Consider the following 15,637-nt stretch of genomic DNA (forward strand, 5'->3'; position numbering starts at 1 on the left):
CTCTACTTCCTGAGTTCAAGAGATTCTCCTGCCTCAGATTCCCAAGTAGCTGGGATTACAGGCACCTGCCACCACACCCAGCTAATTTTTATATTTTTAGTAGGCGTTTGCCGTGTTGACCAGGCTGGTCTTGAACTCTTGACCTCAGGTGATCTTCCCCCTTTGGCCTCCCAAAGTGCTGGGATTAAAGGTGTCTGCCCGCTTTGGCCTCCCAAAATACTGGGATTAAAAGTATGAGCCACCGAGTCTCACCATGTTGGCCAGGCTGGTCCTTCCTTCCTCAGCCTCCCAAAGTGCTAGGATTACAAGTGTGAGTCACTGTGCCTGCCATATATATATATATACGTATATATATATATACGTATACATATATATATATATATATATATATATATATATATATGTATATATATATGTGTGATGGGGTCTTGCTCTGTCCCCAAGGGTGGAGTGCAGTAGTGCCACATAGCTGAAAGCAACCTGAGCTCCCAGGTTCAAGCGATCCTTTTACCTTACCCTCCCAAGTAGCTGGTACTACAGGTGTACCCCACTGTGCCCAGCTATTTTTACTCATAAAAATACATGTGGGCTGGGCACAGTGGCTCACACCTGTATTTCTAGCACTTTGGGAAGCCAAAAACTCCTATAGCCCAGGAGTTCAAGACCAGCCTGAGCAACATGGCAAAATCTTGTCTCTACAAAAGGTACAAAAAAATTAGCAGGTGGCACATGCCTGTAGTCCCAGCTACTTGAGAGGCTGAAGTGGGACGATCACTTGAGCCCAGGCAGGTCAAGCCTGCAGCAAGCCGTGATTGTGCCACTGCACTCCAGGCTGGGCAACAAAGTGATCCCATCTCCAAAAAACAAAATGCAATTTAGGGTTAGGCACAGTGGCTTACGCCTATAATCCCAGCACTTTGAGAGGCCAAGGCAGGCGGATCACCTAAGGTCAGGAGTTTGAGATGGGCCTGGCCAACATGGCAAAACCCCATCTTTACTAAACATATAAAAATTAGCCAGGCGTGGTAGTGCATGCCTGTAATCCCATTACTCAGGAGGCTGAGGCAGGAGAATTGCTTGAACCTGGGAGGAGGAGGTTGCAGTGAGCAGAAATCGAGCCACTGCATTCCAGCCTGGGCAACAGAGTGAAACTCCATCTCAAAATAAATAAACACAATTTAGTTCTCTAGGCTTTTCCTTTTCCATTTAATATTTTTATATCCTCTTATTTCTAAATCTGGATGACACTATCAGCAGTTCAGTAAGGTGAATTGTTAAACTTCTTCAGATATTTAAGAGTTTTCAGTATTCCTGTTAACACAGAGAAGACTTCTGGCCTGAGGCTCTTGGGAATGATGTGAAATGTTGGGAAGGGACACATTTCTGTTCTGTGGCTGTTAGAAATATAGCTGTCAAATCAGACCGAGCCTGTGAGAAGACAGGAAGGCAGAGATTAGGGTTGGGCCGGCCTTCAACAGGTTTGGCTGGCAGTAGACACAAAGGAGCACATCTTAACTATTCTGGTAGGTCCTGAGTTTCGGTAGTTTTTGATAGGAAGGGTAATGGTGTGAGGAAAAACTGGGCATACATTTCACCTTTCCACTGATGGGGCAGGTGCAATTGGGATACCCAGTGGATGGGCCAACAAATGGTGGCTGTGAGGAGAATAAGAATTTCTATACTGGCGTGTCGTATCTGCAGATAGGTTGCCACCTAAAAAGCTTTTTTTAAAAAACAGCAGTTGGCCGGACGCGGTGGCTCACGCCTGTAATCCAGCACTTTGGGAGGCCGAGGCGGGCGGATCATAAGGTCAAGAGATCGAGACCATCCTGGCCAACATGGTGAAACCCCCGTCTCTACTAAAAAATAGAAAAATTAGCTGGGCATGGTGGCCTGCGCCTGTAGTCCCAGCTACTTGGGAGGCTGAGGCAGGAGCATTGCTTGAACCCTGCAGGCGGAGGTTGCAGTCAGCCGAGCTCGCGCCACTGCAGTCCAGCCTGGCGACAGAGCAAGACTGTCTCAAAACAAACAAACAGAAAAAACAGCAGTTACGGTATACACACATTGACCCCAGCACGGCTGCTCCACGGCCTTCTCCTAGACCGAGTCCGGGGATCTGCGCAGTCGCAGAGCTTCGCCAGAACACCGGAAGCCTGGGCGCCAGGACTTCCGGGAAGTAACGGCGTCTCCGAAGCCGATTGGTTGTTCCTTTGCTCCAACCCCGCGTCGGTGGCATTCTTTTTGCAGGGCGTGAGTGCTGTCGCTGCTGAGCAGCGCCATGGCGGACTCGGAAGCAGTGGGCTTTGAACACATGGGCCTCGATCCCCGGCTCCTGCAGGTACACGGGAGGGCTGGGGAGCCGGCTTACGGGCTCCACGGGACACACCATCGCTCTTCGCGTCGTTTGAGCCGCTCTCCTGGTCTCTCCTAGGCTGTCACTGACCTGGGCTGGTCGCGACCTACGCTGATCCAGGAAAAGGCCATCCCACTGGCCCTAGAGGGGAAAGACCTCCTGGCTCGGGCCCGCACGGGCTCCGGGAAGACGGCCGCTTATGCTATTCCGATGCTGCAGCTGTTGCTCCACAGGAAGGCGGTGGGTAACGAGAGAGCTGGGGGGAGGAAGGAGGCGAGCCCCAAAAGCCTGGGAAGAGCGGTTCCCGTTTGTCTGAGGTTCTCTCTTGGCCCTGTACCCATGCAGGCTGGCCTGGAGTTCAGATCACCTGGATCCTTGTCCAGGCCCTGCTATGACCAACCTTTGCATAATCTTCAACAGAACACTTTCTTTTCTTTGTTACATAAAAAGGGCACATCTGCCGGGCGCGGTGGCTCAAGCCTGTAATCCCAGCACTTTGGGAGGCCGAGGCGGGTGGATCACGAGGTCAAGAGATCGAGACCATCCTGGTCAACATGGTGAAACCCCGTCTATACTAAAAATACAAAAAAATAGCTGGGCATGGTGGCGCGTGCCTGTAATCCCAGCTACTCAGGAGGCTGAGGCAGGAGAATTGCCTGAACCCAGGAGGCGGAGGTTGCGGTGAGCCGAGATCGCGCCATTGCACTCCAGCCTAGGTAACAAGAGCGAAACTCCGTCTCAAAAAAAAAAAAAAAAAAAGGCACATCTCTTTTCTACTTATAGAATTATTGTGAGAATTTAGCTCCATAAATTTAAAGTAGCTTCGTAAACATAGAGTACATTATTCTTTTTGAGGGTCAGTGCATGGGGAAAACACTTAGCATTCTGAGGCGGGCAGAGTGATGGATGATCAAAATACGGCTGAGCAGTGTGGCAGCAGATGGTCAGATAGGCTGGAAGGGGTAGAGAAAAGCGTCAGGTGGACACAGTGACATGCACTGGTGGCTAAAGTTTTTCATTCATATTCTTACAGACAGGTCCGGTGGTAGAACAGGCAGTGAGAGGCCTTGTTCTTGTTCCTACGAAGGAACTGGCACGACAAGCACAGTGCATGATTCAGCAGCTGGCTACCTACTGTGCTCGGGATGTCCGAGTGGCCAATGTCTCAGCTGTCGAAGACTCAGCCTCTCAGAGGTGGGTAAAAGCAGCAAAGCTGGCACCTGAATGAAGCTACACAGAGTTGTGGGGTTGGGTTTATGTGTGGCAAAGAAGAGAGCAAGTCCAGGCTGAGATCCAGCTGCTACGTTCTCCCTGATACTGATGTCTTGCCCACCTTCAGAGCTGTGCTGATGGAGAAGCCAGATGTGATAGTGGGGACCCCATCTCGCATATTAAGCCACTTGCAACAAGACAGCTTGAAACTTCGTGACTCCCTGGAGCTTCTGGTGATGGACGAAGCTGATCTTCTTTTTTCCTTTGGCTTTGAGGAAGAGCTCAAGAGTCTCCTCTGGTAAGGCAGAGGTGGGTGTGATTCCTAATGGAAGCATCTGTGAGTAGGAGTTGGGACTACAGTGGGGTGGCGGGAAGCCAGTTACCGCAGTTAGAGGCTCTTGGAGCTGGAATCTCATTGGACTCTTTCATTTCAGTCACTTGCCACGGATTTACCAGGCTTTTCTCATGTCAGCTACTTTTAATGAGGACGTACAAGCACTCAAGGAGCTGGTATTACATAACCCGGTAAGGGACACCGTGGAAGTGGCTGGAGTTGCAGGCACGGGGGCACTCGAGGATCTTGACACGCCTTCTTAGAGGAGCCTTTGGTGTTTTGGGTGGGACAGTTGTCAGTGTCTCATCCCTGGTTCTGAGGCATTAAAAGCCAGTGGTCTAAAATCACTGGATATTTTCACGTCTCCACAAGGGATGTCTCCCATTTCAGGCCATACTTTGCCTAAAATCCTGAGCAAGGACTTAAGGGGCGGCTTTGAGCAGCAGAGCCAAAATTCTAAGGCCAACGTTCTCATCTTAAATAAACTTTACCTTTCAGAAGGCTGATTGCTGTAGGCCTTCCCCACTTGATGTAGTTCTTTATTGATGTGTTTCTCTTCGTTCTGTGCTTGGAAGTATTTTATATATGGTTTCTGTGGTATGCTCTATATACCACAGCAGTTAGGGCATTTTGGGTTTTTATGTTACAAAACTGGAGGAGACTTAGGGTGCCAGGAATCCTTAAATGCCTGCGCTCAAATATTGATATTTTGGTTGGTGAGTAAGTGGCTATACCATCTCTGTGTTCTCTTCCTTTCTGACCACAGACCTGTCTTCTCCCCAGGTTACTCTTAAGCTACAGGAGTCCCAGCTGCCTGGGCCAGACCAGTTGCAGCAGTTTCAAGTGGTCTGTGAGACTGAGGAAGACAAATTTCTGTTGCTGTATACCCTGCTCAAGCTGTCATTGATTCGGGGCAAGTCTCTGCTCTTTGTGAACACTCTAGAGCGGAGTTACCGGCTACGCCTGTTCCTGGAGCAGTTCAGCATCCCCACCTGTGTGCTCAATGGAGAACTTCCGCTGCGCTCCAGGTCTGCCACAGCCAACATCTTGGTTGAGATCAGTTGAAGATACAGACAGAAAAGAGGACCCAGTTAATGTTCTGTTTCTTAAACATTTAGTAGGGGCCAGGTTCTAGATGTGACTGATACTGACTGACTTCTCCAAACTCCGAAATACCTATCATTATTTTATTTTCAGCTGAGGAAACTGAGGCACAATGATTAAGTAGGGAAAGAGATTAAGAAGTGGAAAAAGAAAGGGTGATAGTTACTGTAATACTAGGGATGGCAGAGGGGCCTCACGCTTGCTCTACCTAGCTGATCCTCTGTCTACTCTTGGCTGCAGGTGCCACATCATCTCACAGTTCAACCAAGGTTTCTACGACTGTGTCATAGCAACTGATGCTGAAGTCCTGGGGGCCCCGGTCAAGGGCAAACGTCGGGGCCGAGGGCCCAAAGGGGATAAGTGAGTCCATGCTTCTTTTCCCATCCCTCAGAAAGATGTGGGTTTTTATTTTTTTGTTTTTTGTTTTAGCTTTTTGGAAGACTAAAACCAGAGTGCACAGAGCAGGGAACCAAACCTTCCAGGCCTGGCTGGTAGTGTAGTGCAGAGATCCCCACTTCCTCGGCTGCCTGGATACGGAGAAGGGAGTGAACGGTGCATACTGCACATGCAGCATGAAGGGCAATACTGCCAGGGTTGTTGACATGCAGACCCCTGCAGGGGAGATGGTCCGTCCTGCATTGGGGGTGTGGCTGTGACTTGCAGGGAGCATATTTCTGAAGGGAAAAGGAACTCCCTCCACCCTCCAGTCTCTGTCTGCCTGAAGGATTGCCTGGCTCAAGGTTGGTTCTCAGATCACCCTGTAGGGCAATGAGTTCTGCTCTTGTCCCAGGACAGAGATCAGGCCAGGATTTGGCTACACATCAAAGCTCCAGGCTGCCTCAGGAAACCCTGGCTCCTGGAATGGTTCCATTGTTGAAGAGTTCTCTGTATATCAGGGTGTTATGATCTACAGGCTTTGTTTAGAGGAAGTTTTGCTGGTTCAGCTCATGAATACCTGCCCAGAGGAGAGGAAGGGTCCAGCTGACATTGAGTAATCTCTGCAGGGCTTCTGATCCGGAGGCAGGTGTGGCCCGGGGCATAGACTTCCACCATGTGTCTGCTGTGCTCAACTTTGATCTTCCCCCAACCCCCGAGGCCTACATCCATCGAGCCGGCAGGTAGGAGGGCTAGGAGTGTGATGGGCCAGGCACCTGCGTGGTGGGCATGCCAATGGACTCGGGGTGTACTGGACAGAACCTGCGGGTCGGAGATGCAAGCTGTACCGTCTCCCCTTGCAGGACAGCACGTGCTAACAACCCTGGCGTAGTCTTAACCTTTGTGCTGCCCACAGAGCAGTCCCACTTAGGCAAGATCGAGGAGCTTCTCAGTGGAGGTAAGAGCCTGGTTCTCTTGTGGGCCTGGACCAGGGTCAGGCTTCTCCCTTGATGCCTTAAAACTCCATGGTTATGATGACAGAGGTCACAATATAGTGTGACAGGCAACTTCTACCATCCATCCTTGTTCTGCCCTGAGTGGCAGGCATTGTACCCCTTGAAAGATAAACAGATTGAGGCCATTTATCCAAAGTCGTGTTTACTGTCTGCCTCCTGAGCATTTAGTGACCTGACATGTTGCTGTGACAGCTCAGGACAGCACCTGACCCTAGAGTGCTAGGTGGTCCTGGACTGCTCTCTGTGGCCATCGTCATGGGGTGCCTTGACTTCCAAGGAATACCATGGGGTACTCCTTGGGAGAGAAGAGAGTGGGTGATGGGTTCTTGGGCTTGGGGCCGCACAGACCACCCCCATCCACACACAGGGACAGATGGGTCATCATTGTAAGAGCCCCAGGTACACCATGTTTGGCATCCCAGGAAGTCGGTGGGTCCCCTGCTGCTTTGCCCCAAGAAAGAGGTGCAGGAGGCCTCCAGTGAAGACCCTGTCCTAAGGCCTCAGCCTGTGGGACCCTTGCTGCTCTCTTCTCTACAGAGAACAGGGGCCCCATTCTGCTCCCCTACCAGTTCCAGATGGAGGAGATCGAGGGCTTCCGCTATCGCTGCAGGGTGAGCTGCTGTGGTGGGGAGAGGAGCGAGGGCGGAGGGGCTGTGGCCCAGGGATCGTACCCTGTTGCTGAGCATCCAGGTGTGAGGGAGGATTTGGGGCAGCCTCACTATCTTGACCTCCAGTGTCCACCCCCAGGATGCCATGCGTTCAGTGACTAAGCAGGCCATTCGGGAGGCGAGATTGAAGGAGATCAAGGAGGAGCTTCTGCACTCTGAGAAGCTCAAGGTGAGGGGATGGGAAGTGAGGAGGGGACAAATCTTAGGTGGCTGCTTTTTTGGAGACTGGCTGAGCTCTGCGTGGTGAGAGGCAGAGAACTGGGCAGTTTTCTGGCCTTTGGCACAGAAAGGGAGGCAGTGGACCCAGAATCATAGAAGGAAGCTAGTCTGTTCTGCTTGGTGGTAAATTGGCACAACCCTCTATGGTGGGCACTCAGTGTCCAGCAGAATGACGAGCTCATGTGTCCTTTCATCCGAAATTCCACTTCTGGAACTTAATCTTGGTCACACTAGTGAATGTGAATGGCCAAGCATGTGCCTGGGTTCGTCATGGCATTATCAAGGAACCAAAAGATGGAAACAGCCCGGTGCCACCATAGGGGGTTTGCTGGGTAAACTAGGTGCATCCAGAGCTAAAAGTTACATGGGAAGGAAAGAGGTTGGTTGTGTGTCCCTATGAAGCTGTCTGTAAGATGATGCCCAGCAAAAAGGGGTTCAGGATGCTGCCGTGTGTGTCTAGGTGAAGGAAGAATGGAAGCATCCACTCCAGGAGGTGTGCATAGGCAGCTGCCTCATGACTTTTAAAACACGTAACTGTGTTATCCTTTGGAAAGCTCAGTCTATGGAGTCACACAAGAAAGGTGCTGACTGTGGCTCTTACTCTTTCCCCGGTAGACATACTTTGAAGACAACCCCAGGGACCTCCAGCTGCTGCGGCATGACCTGCCCTTGCACCCCGCAGTGGTGAAGCCCCACCTGGGCCATGTTCCTGACTACCTGGGTGAGTGCAGCCTGACGGGGCAGGAGGCAGCAGGCTGGGGAAGTGGCGTTAATTTCTCCACTGCTGCGTTAGCACCTGTGCTTGGTGCTGGGATTGGTCAGGCAGAATAGGACCTGGAGACCTGGGCAGCACACGAGCACATAAATAGGCACACCCCTGTGTTTCTAAACTTGTTTGCCTGGTCCCACGGGCTAGCTGTTGCAGTCTCCATTTCAGAGATGAGGAAGTTGAGGTAATGCAGAGTGGGTTGCAGACCCAGGATTTCAGGCCAGGTGGTTTCCAGGGCTGGGCTGAATGGCTATCCATGGGTGGAAGGGAGTGAACAGGTTTGGGAAAGAGTCACGGGCAGGAGGCAGAGAGAGCCACCTGTGCTGCACAAGACTCAGGATTAGCAGCCGCTAAAGTCAAGGCCAAGGTATCTATGGAGTCTCTAGGTAAGAACAGTCAACAGGGAGACAGACACTATAAAGCCAAAACAGATGACATGGCAGGAGAGGAGCCAGTGGTGGTGCGAGGGGTGCAGGGTTGGCAGGCATGAAGTCAGGACCCTGGGACTGGTTTCTGTGGTACAGCCCAGGCGAGAGCTTTACGTGGCCATTAAAGCTGGACGCCTCTCCTCATCTTAGGCAGGCTCTAGGTGATGACTTCTTTCAGTGTCTCATAGGAGGCGTTTTTGGTAATGAGTATGTGTGACTTTTATGCCTAAAATGGGTTAAAGGAGAAGAGTGGTAGAGAGGAGGTTCTGGGCAGCAAGTGCAGGAACCTTCCCAGTGCCACAGGGTCTGCTCAGTCTGGACCTGCAGCCAGCCGGCAACTGGTGTTGCTGATGTGGAGGTGACAGAGGGTGGAGATGGAATGTTCCAGGGCAGGAAAAGCCTGGGCACTGGGAAAGGAAGGACCTAGAAGAAATGGGAATGTGAAGATGCCAGAGAGAAAAGTGCTGGGGGCCATGTTCCCACAGGACAGTGAGCTGAAGGAGACCCCAGTCTAGGTTCTGGCCTGAGATGTGAGGAGGGCAATAGGGAGGTGGGTAGAGAGGGAGGAAGGGGTGAGGCTGGAGCTTTGGCCTGAGGAAGCTAGTCTGCTCCTACAGCGGAGTCACTTGCCAAGGTGTGGCCAACAGGTTTAGAGGAGCCAGGAGAAGGTGGAAAGGTGTCAGGACGTGGGATGTTTGACACTTGAAAGGGAGGGCTCAGGTGTGGTTGGTCCATGGGGTAGGTGAGGTGAAGATACAGTAAAGATCAGGTGCAGCTGGGATGTGGGGCCTGCCGAATCCGTAGTAATGGGCCACAGGTGAAGAAACTACCAGTTGATTTTTATTTCAGCTACATTTTCTTTCTATAAGGATGTCCGTCTTTTTCTTTCTTGTTACATGTTTATTGAAACAAGTCTAAACAATACAGGAAATCTATTGAGATAGTGGAAGTCTAGTCTAATATGCGCACATTCTCCTGGCCCTGTGCAGATGTGATAATGAATAGTTGTATGTCATAGGCTGCCAGTTGGGTCAGAATTCAAGAATTTGCTGCAGAATCAGTGGGAGGGCAGGGGTGGGAACAGCAGCCGTGTGCCCGCTGCCCAGGCAAACATCTCTTCCAGTTCCTCCTGCTCTTCGTGGCCTGGTGCGCCCTCACAAGAAGCGGAAGAAGCTGTCTTCCTCTTGTAGGAAGGCCAAGGTACGGCCCCTGGGGCCTTGGGGACAGCTGCACGACTCCTCCCCACCTGCTCTTTTGTCATCACCAGAATGTGTAGGCACCTTGCCCTAGGTAGTGGGAGAGAGGGCACCCGAGAACTGCTCGCCCAAAATCTGGTGGCTGGGACAAAATCTGGTGTGGGCTAGGGATACTTCTGCAGCCCCCTGCAGGCCCTCCTTTGCTTTCCCCAGCTGCCTTTCCCCTTTCATTGTCTGCAGCACCTTCTGGTCTTGTTGGCCAGGTGCTGGCATGGCTCCCTTTGTGTCTTTTTCATTTTGTGTGGGTGGGTGGATGGGTGGATAGTCTGTCAGCCTGATTCCCCCAACTGACGTGCTATTGCCTCCATAGAGAGTGAAGTCCCAGAACCCACTGCACAGCTTCAAGCACAAAGGAAAGAAATTCAGACCTGCAGCCAAGTCCTCCTGAGGTTGCTGGGCCTCTCGAGCTGAGCACAGTGTGGAGCACAGGCTTCCCTCCTGCATGGACAGATGAGGCTCTGGTGCTCGCTGCACAGACTGAACAGACAGTGCTGGGGCCGCCAGCGCTGGGCCCTTCAACTCCTTGGCACTGCCAGGCTGGCATCTTGCCCCTTGACAACAGAATAAAAATTTTAGCTGCCCCAGTTTGTGCCTCCGGCATATGAAAAGGACTGTTCCCCCAAAACATCAGGAGTCAGGAAACGTCCAGAAGATGGAAGTGCTTGGCTGTATGGCTGCATGCAGTGCCTCACTTGGCCAGCAGAGGGCAGCTGTGCCAAGCTGCCCCCAGCCATGAGAAGAGAAGCCTTCCCTCGATGGCAGGTGGCTATGGCCGTCCAGCCCAGCTTCTGCAATCCTGCTGCCTGGACAGATGGGCCTGCACCCCTGGGAGATGGGCCTTCCCGACCGCCAGTCTTCCTCTTCTCCAGCACACACACATGTAGATTTCTGGGGGAAGCTGTCTGCCCTTCCTTAGAAGAGCCAGGGCAGCTATCTGCTGGTCCCTTTCTGAGCCCCTATTGATGTGTGAGTTGCGTCTGTGTTATATGCATAAGCGGCAGTATAACATGCACACCCACATACAGTTCCTTGTGCCCTGGCCTACCTCTCCAGCTGCCTTCTCAGCCTGAAGGCTGGGCCTGTCTGCTGGCTCAGGGCCCTAGATTGCATGTTACCTGCTTACCAGGTATCACAAGGCCAGGCGAGGGGCATGAGTTTGCGCGGGGGGAGGAGGAGGAGAAACTAAGGGTTGTTAGAAAGAAGCCAAGTTTTTTCTTTGCAAAAGTTTGTACAGAGACGAGGGAGGCTGGGCCTTTGGTCACGATAGGACTGAAGGTAGCAGGACCCAAGATTTGGGATCTCCATGATCCCTGCTCCCCTTCTGCTAACTTGAGGATTTCTACGAAGCCAGCATGTGTGATGAGGGTAGGATGGTGGTATTTTCTGGGCAGGTGTGAACTAGCGCTGCCAGGGAGCTGCAGACAGTATTCTTGCAGTCTGTGGTGGTTAGGAATATTCAGAAAGAAAAAGAGTTAGTGGAACTGGAGAAAAAGCAACCATTTGAGCAACTGTTGGGAGATGCCTGTCAACTGCACAGTCCCTATCAGCGGGCATCCCTCCCACCTTTGGAAGATGAGACAGGGCAGACTGTGCCTGCAGTTCTCAGGCCTGGTCCTTGTCCCAGCTTGGCCTTCCCACCTTGCTTCATGGGGTGCTGAGGCTGGCCCTCAGCACGGTGAGTGCTTTGGACGTTACAGCCAAGCTGTATTCTAAAGTGTTAGGTGCCCGGTCTCCAGGATGCTTGTCTCTGACCCTGTCACTTCCAGGAACACCCTACCAAGAGAGCTCGTATCCCAGAGCCACCCTGGATGGAGAAGAGATTGGGTTTCCCCGGTGATTTCCTTCTTTGGGGGATGAGGTAGAGGAGCATGGAGCCAGCCTGATGCTGTATTCCTGCCTGGGGACAGCAGGGTCTGGGCCCGGAGCAGAGGTAAAGGTATGGTGGCTATTGTTGAAAGTGTACGTTCCTTCCTCCTAATGGCCTCCCTGGAGGAAGCTGTTTCTATGTTTTAGGTGGGGGAGATGAGGCTCAGAAGTTACCTGGTGAATGAGGTTCTGTGCAGGGTTTGGGCTCCGGCTTGTCCACCCTGGTGGAATAGCTGGTACTACGGGACTTTTGTTTTGGGGTTAGGTACCATTGTAGGCACTCTGGGGCCAGGGCATTGGAAAGAATGGGAGGATTGCTTGAGCCCAGAAGATCAAGAGTTTGAGGCTGTATGTATGATCACACCACTGCACTCCATCCTGGGCAACACAGTAACACAAACTCACTCTCTTTTTCTCTCTCTCTTTTTTTGTAGACGTAGTGTTGCTCCATTGCCCAGGCTGGAGTGCAGTAGCGTAAGCTTGGCTCACTACCACCTCTGCCTCCTGCGTTCAAGCAATTCTCCCTCCCTCAGCCTCTCGAGTAGCTGGGATTACAAGTGGCCACCACCACACCTGGCTGAGTTTTTTGTATTTTTAGTAGGGACGGGTTTCATCATGTTGGTCAGGCTGGTCTTGAACTCCTGACCTCAGGTAGTCCACCCACCTCAGCCTCCCAGAGTGCTGGGATTACAGGCATGAGCCACCATGCCTGGCCATGCGACCCTGTCTTTAAAAAATAGAGAATGGGAAGGTCCGTCTTCACGTTCTGAGACTGCAGACAGAGTATACAGGGCTCGTTCAACACCTCACCTGGGAGGCAGATACCATGTGCCCATTTACATGTGAACAAACAGGTACTCAGGGTTGGCCTCTTGGACTCAGTCTCTGTCCAAAGCCTGTGCCCTTTGCACAAACGTGTGAATCAGGACTGGGCAGACCTTAGTTGAGGGTATGTGTGCTATGGGCAAATGAACCTAGGGCTCTCTGGAAGCCTAGGCTTCACTAAACAGCAGAGAGGCTTGGATGGTTTCCAGGCTGGTGACGCCCTGGGCTCAAGCAGGAAGGTCAGGAGAGTGCAGTGGCATCTCTGCTCTGGGCTGGCGCAATCTTGCCCACACCTACACCTGAGTGGGTGCCTGGGTGTCTGGACTGCTAGGGTTTGGAATTAGATGAATGAGGCACAGTCTTTTAGGCAAGGAGCAGAGATGGTCAAATAAGGCAGACTGCTCGATAGTCATATGGGGAGTCCAGGCTACTGGAGGGCAGTAAGGGGCTCTCACCCAGTTGGAGAGAATGCTGGCTTCCTTGAGAAAGTGAAGTTTATGCTGAGATGGGCAGGGTGGGAGGGAACAGCAGTCCCAGCAGGGTTGAAAAAGCATGTGTAAATTCCCTGGGGTGGGAGGGATCCCTGCACTTTTGAGGGTGAAGAGACCAGAGGGTTGTCACCAAAATACGCAACGGGGGCTAAAAAATTGATTTATTTTTGAAAACGTAATAGTCATGTCTTAAAAAGTCAAAAGATACAGAAGACAGAGGTGTTTTTTGTTGTTGTTTTGTTTTTGTGATGGAATCTTGCTCCGTCACCCAGGCTGGAATGCAATGGTGCAATCTCAGCTCACTGCAACCTCCGTCTCCCGGGTTCAAGTGATTCTTCTGCCTTAGCCTCCTGAGTAGCTGGGATTACAGGCACGTACCACCACGCCCAGCTAATTTTTTCGTATTTTTAGTTGAGAGGAGGTTTGACCATGTCAGCAGGATGGTCTTGATCTGACTTCATGATCTGCCCACGTTGGCCTCCCAAAGTGCTGGGATTACAGGTGTGAGCCACTGTACCCGGCCTTGACAGAGTGTTTTTGAAAGCAAAGGTATTCTGATGATACAGCTGGTGATAGCAGATGGGACGACAGTGGTGTGCCCAGAAACCTCTGGACCTAGAGCACAAAAGGCTCAGGGTACATTCGCAGCCCAGCTGATTCTCTGCCTGCATCTGCCGAGGATGAATGACTCAGCTTTTGGGGAATTTTGAGACTTTGGACTTTAGGGGCAGGGGCCCCAAGAGGCAATGGTAATAAAATCAAATTTGAGCAGGGAAGGTTCCCCTGTCAACTGTCATCTTTTTCCCCAGGAACATCATTATGTAAGACGGCTGCCTGTGGAGCGGGCTGTGAGTTGCTGCTCTTCCATTCCTCACAGCCATTTTTTACGAGGGTAAAGATGGAAAGGAGTGGTTCATCATGGCAGTGTGCCAGGCATGATGCTGGGTAAATGCACATTATTTAGTTTATCTTGAAATACTTTTGTGATGATTTTTTTTTTTTTTTTTTGAGACGGAGTTTTGCTCTTGTTACCCAGGCTGGAGTGCAATGGCGCGCTCTCGGCTCACCGCAACCTCCGCCTCCTGGGTTCAGGCAATTCTCCTGCCTCAGCCTCCTGAGTAGCTGGGATTATAGGCACGCACCACCATGCCCAGCTAGTTTTTTGTATTTTTAGTAGAGACGGGGTTTCACCATGTTGACCAGGTTGGTCTCGATCTCTTGACCTCGTGATCCACCCGCCTCGGCCTCCCAAAGTGCTGGGATTACAGGCTTGAGCCACCGCGCCCGGCCAGTACTTTTGGAACTCAATGCATCCAGTGTCTGTGTCGTCCTCCAGCCTACCTATAAACCTGCTGGGAAGCAGTAGGATTGGCGTAGAATGCACCAAGGGTATCTGGTACCAGTGAGCTAGAGAACAAGGCACATCAAGGGGGTCTTCAGACGAATACACCAAGAGCTGCCTCCACCACGTAGCATCCCGCTGTGGCTCACCTCAACGTCCCAGGGTCTCTGTGGGCACAGTGGCCAGGTCAGACCACAGCGGCCACTTTCTGACTGTATGGTCTCTGGGGAAAGCATGTCACTTTTCTTGGCCCTCTCTAGGTGCTCACCTTTAAGTGAGGGTAAAATGCCCCCTCCGAGGATTCCTGAAGGGGCTGATGTGGCTCAGGCACCCGACATACCTGTTGCAGCCCAGCCCTGTGCTAGCACCTCCCAGTGCCTGTTGAAGCCACCATTGCCTTTGGGACGTGTCTCCGTACTTCCATGCGAACACGTCTAGGGTACAGGCTGGGGTTCTGCATTTGGGTACTCACCTCCATCCCAGGTGAGGCCAAAGGTGCTGGTCTCCAGTTCACAGTTTGATAGGCAAGGTTTTAATATCCATCACACACATTTATTTTGCAGATTGGCAAGAGCTCAGATTGACTAGCCAACCCAATGTCACCTGACCAAGTGGTAGAGGGGAGGTGCTCTCTTTCAGGCTCCAGTCTAGAATTGGAGGTGGGATACCTAGGTTCAGGTCTCGGATATGAAACTCCCCTGTCACCTCCCTTCTTTGAGCCCAACACTTCATCCAAAAGTCATGGTGACCTGGGAGGCCAGGTAAAGTAGATATTTAGCTAGATTGAAACTTCAAATAAACAGGAATTGTACGACATAACCATGTCCTGTCTAATATTTGGGACATAACGCCAAAACGAATATTCACTGTTTCTCTGAAATTCCAATATAGCTGGGCATCCTGCTTTTTTTTTGAGACAGAGTCTCTGTGTCGCGCAGGCTGGAGCGCAGTGGTGTGATCTCGGCTCACTGCAGCCTCTGCCTCCCAGGTTCAAGTGATGCTTCTGCCTCAGCACCCCAAGTAGCTGAGACTACAGGCTTGTGCCACCACACCCTAATTTTTGTAATTTTAGTAAAGATGGGCTTTCACCATATTGGCCGGACTGATCTCAAACTCCTGACTTTGTGATCCGCCCGCCTCGGCCTCCCAAAGTGCTGGGATTACAGACATGAGCCACTGCACCCAGCCAGCATCCTGCTTTTTATTTGCTAAATCTGCAACCCTAGGACATGAAGCCTCTCTGACCCATGCACAGCCTCCTCCAGGAAGTCTTCCTGAGCCCCATCCTGGACTGGGCAGCCTCCTATGTGTGTCTGATACTGCTCTGACGTCATGAAGCTTCATTGCTGGGGGGCCTGTCCCCATCTTGGTGTGGGAGC

At 51.7% G+C, this 15,637-nt stretch overlaps 2 protein-coding genes across 2 annotated transcripts in view; one reads left to right on the forward strand and one right to left on the reverse strand.

Annotated features, from left to right (window-relative positions):
* OGDH (oxoglutarate dehydrogenase) overlaps window positions 1-15,637 on the reverse strand; it is a 471,568-nt gene that overhangs the window by 114,507 nt on the left and 341,424 nt on the right. The window lies entirely within an intron of this gene.
* Window positions 414-10,318, forward strand: DDX56 (DEAD-box helicase 56). Its single transcript, XM_003930782.4, has 14 exons — window positions 414-2,338; window positions 2,432-2,593; window positions 3,387-3,547; window positions 3,693-3,863; window positions 4,000-4,090; window positions 4,683-4,927; window positions 5,244-5,363; window positions 6,008-6,121; window positions 6,242-6,336; window positions 6,932-7,005; window positions 7,142-7,231; window positions 7,897-8,002; window positions 9,602-9,678; window positions 10,045-10,318. The coding sequence occupies exons 1-14, from the start codon at window positions 2,279-2,281 to the stop codon at window positions 10,120-10,122; spliced, it is 1,644 nt and encodes a 547-aa protein (XP_003930831.1). The 5' UTR covers window positions 414-2,278; the 3' UTR covers window positions 10,123-10,318.

The sequence above is a fragment of the Saimiri boliviensis genome, chromosome 10 (genome assembly GCF_048565385.1).
Source record: "Saimiri boliviensis isolate mSaiBol1 chromosome 10, mSaiBol1.pri, whole genome shotgun sequence".
In the NCBI taxonomy this organism is placed as follows: domain Eukaryota; kingdom Metazoa; phylum Chordata; class Mammalia; order Primates; family Cebidae; genus Saimiri; species Saimiri boliviensis.

What these genes read in the sequence shown, in the direction of transcription:
- DDX56 (XM_003930782.4), top strand. Translation starts at nt 2,279, where the DNA reads ATGGCGGACTCGGAAGCAGTGGGCTTTGAACACATGGGCCTCGATCCC. An exon ending in GAACTTCCGCTGCGCTCCAG is followed by an intron (nt 4,928 to 5,243) that starts GTCTGCCACAGC and finishes TCTTGGCTGCAG; the next exon opens with GTGCCACATCATCTCACAGT. An exon ending in CCTCTTGTAGGAAGGCCAAG is followed by an intron (nt 9,679 to 10,044) that starts GTACGGCCCCTG and finishes TTGCCTCCATAG; the next exon opens with AGAGTGAAGTCCCAGAACCC.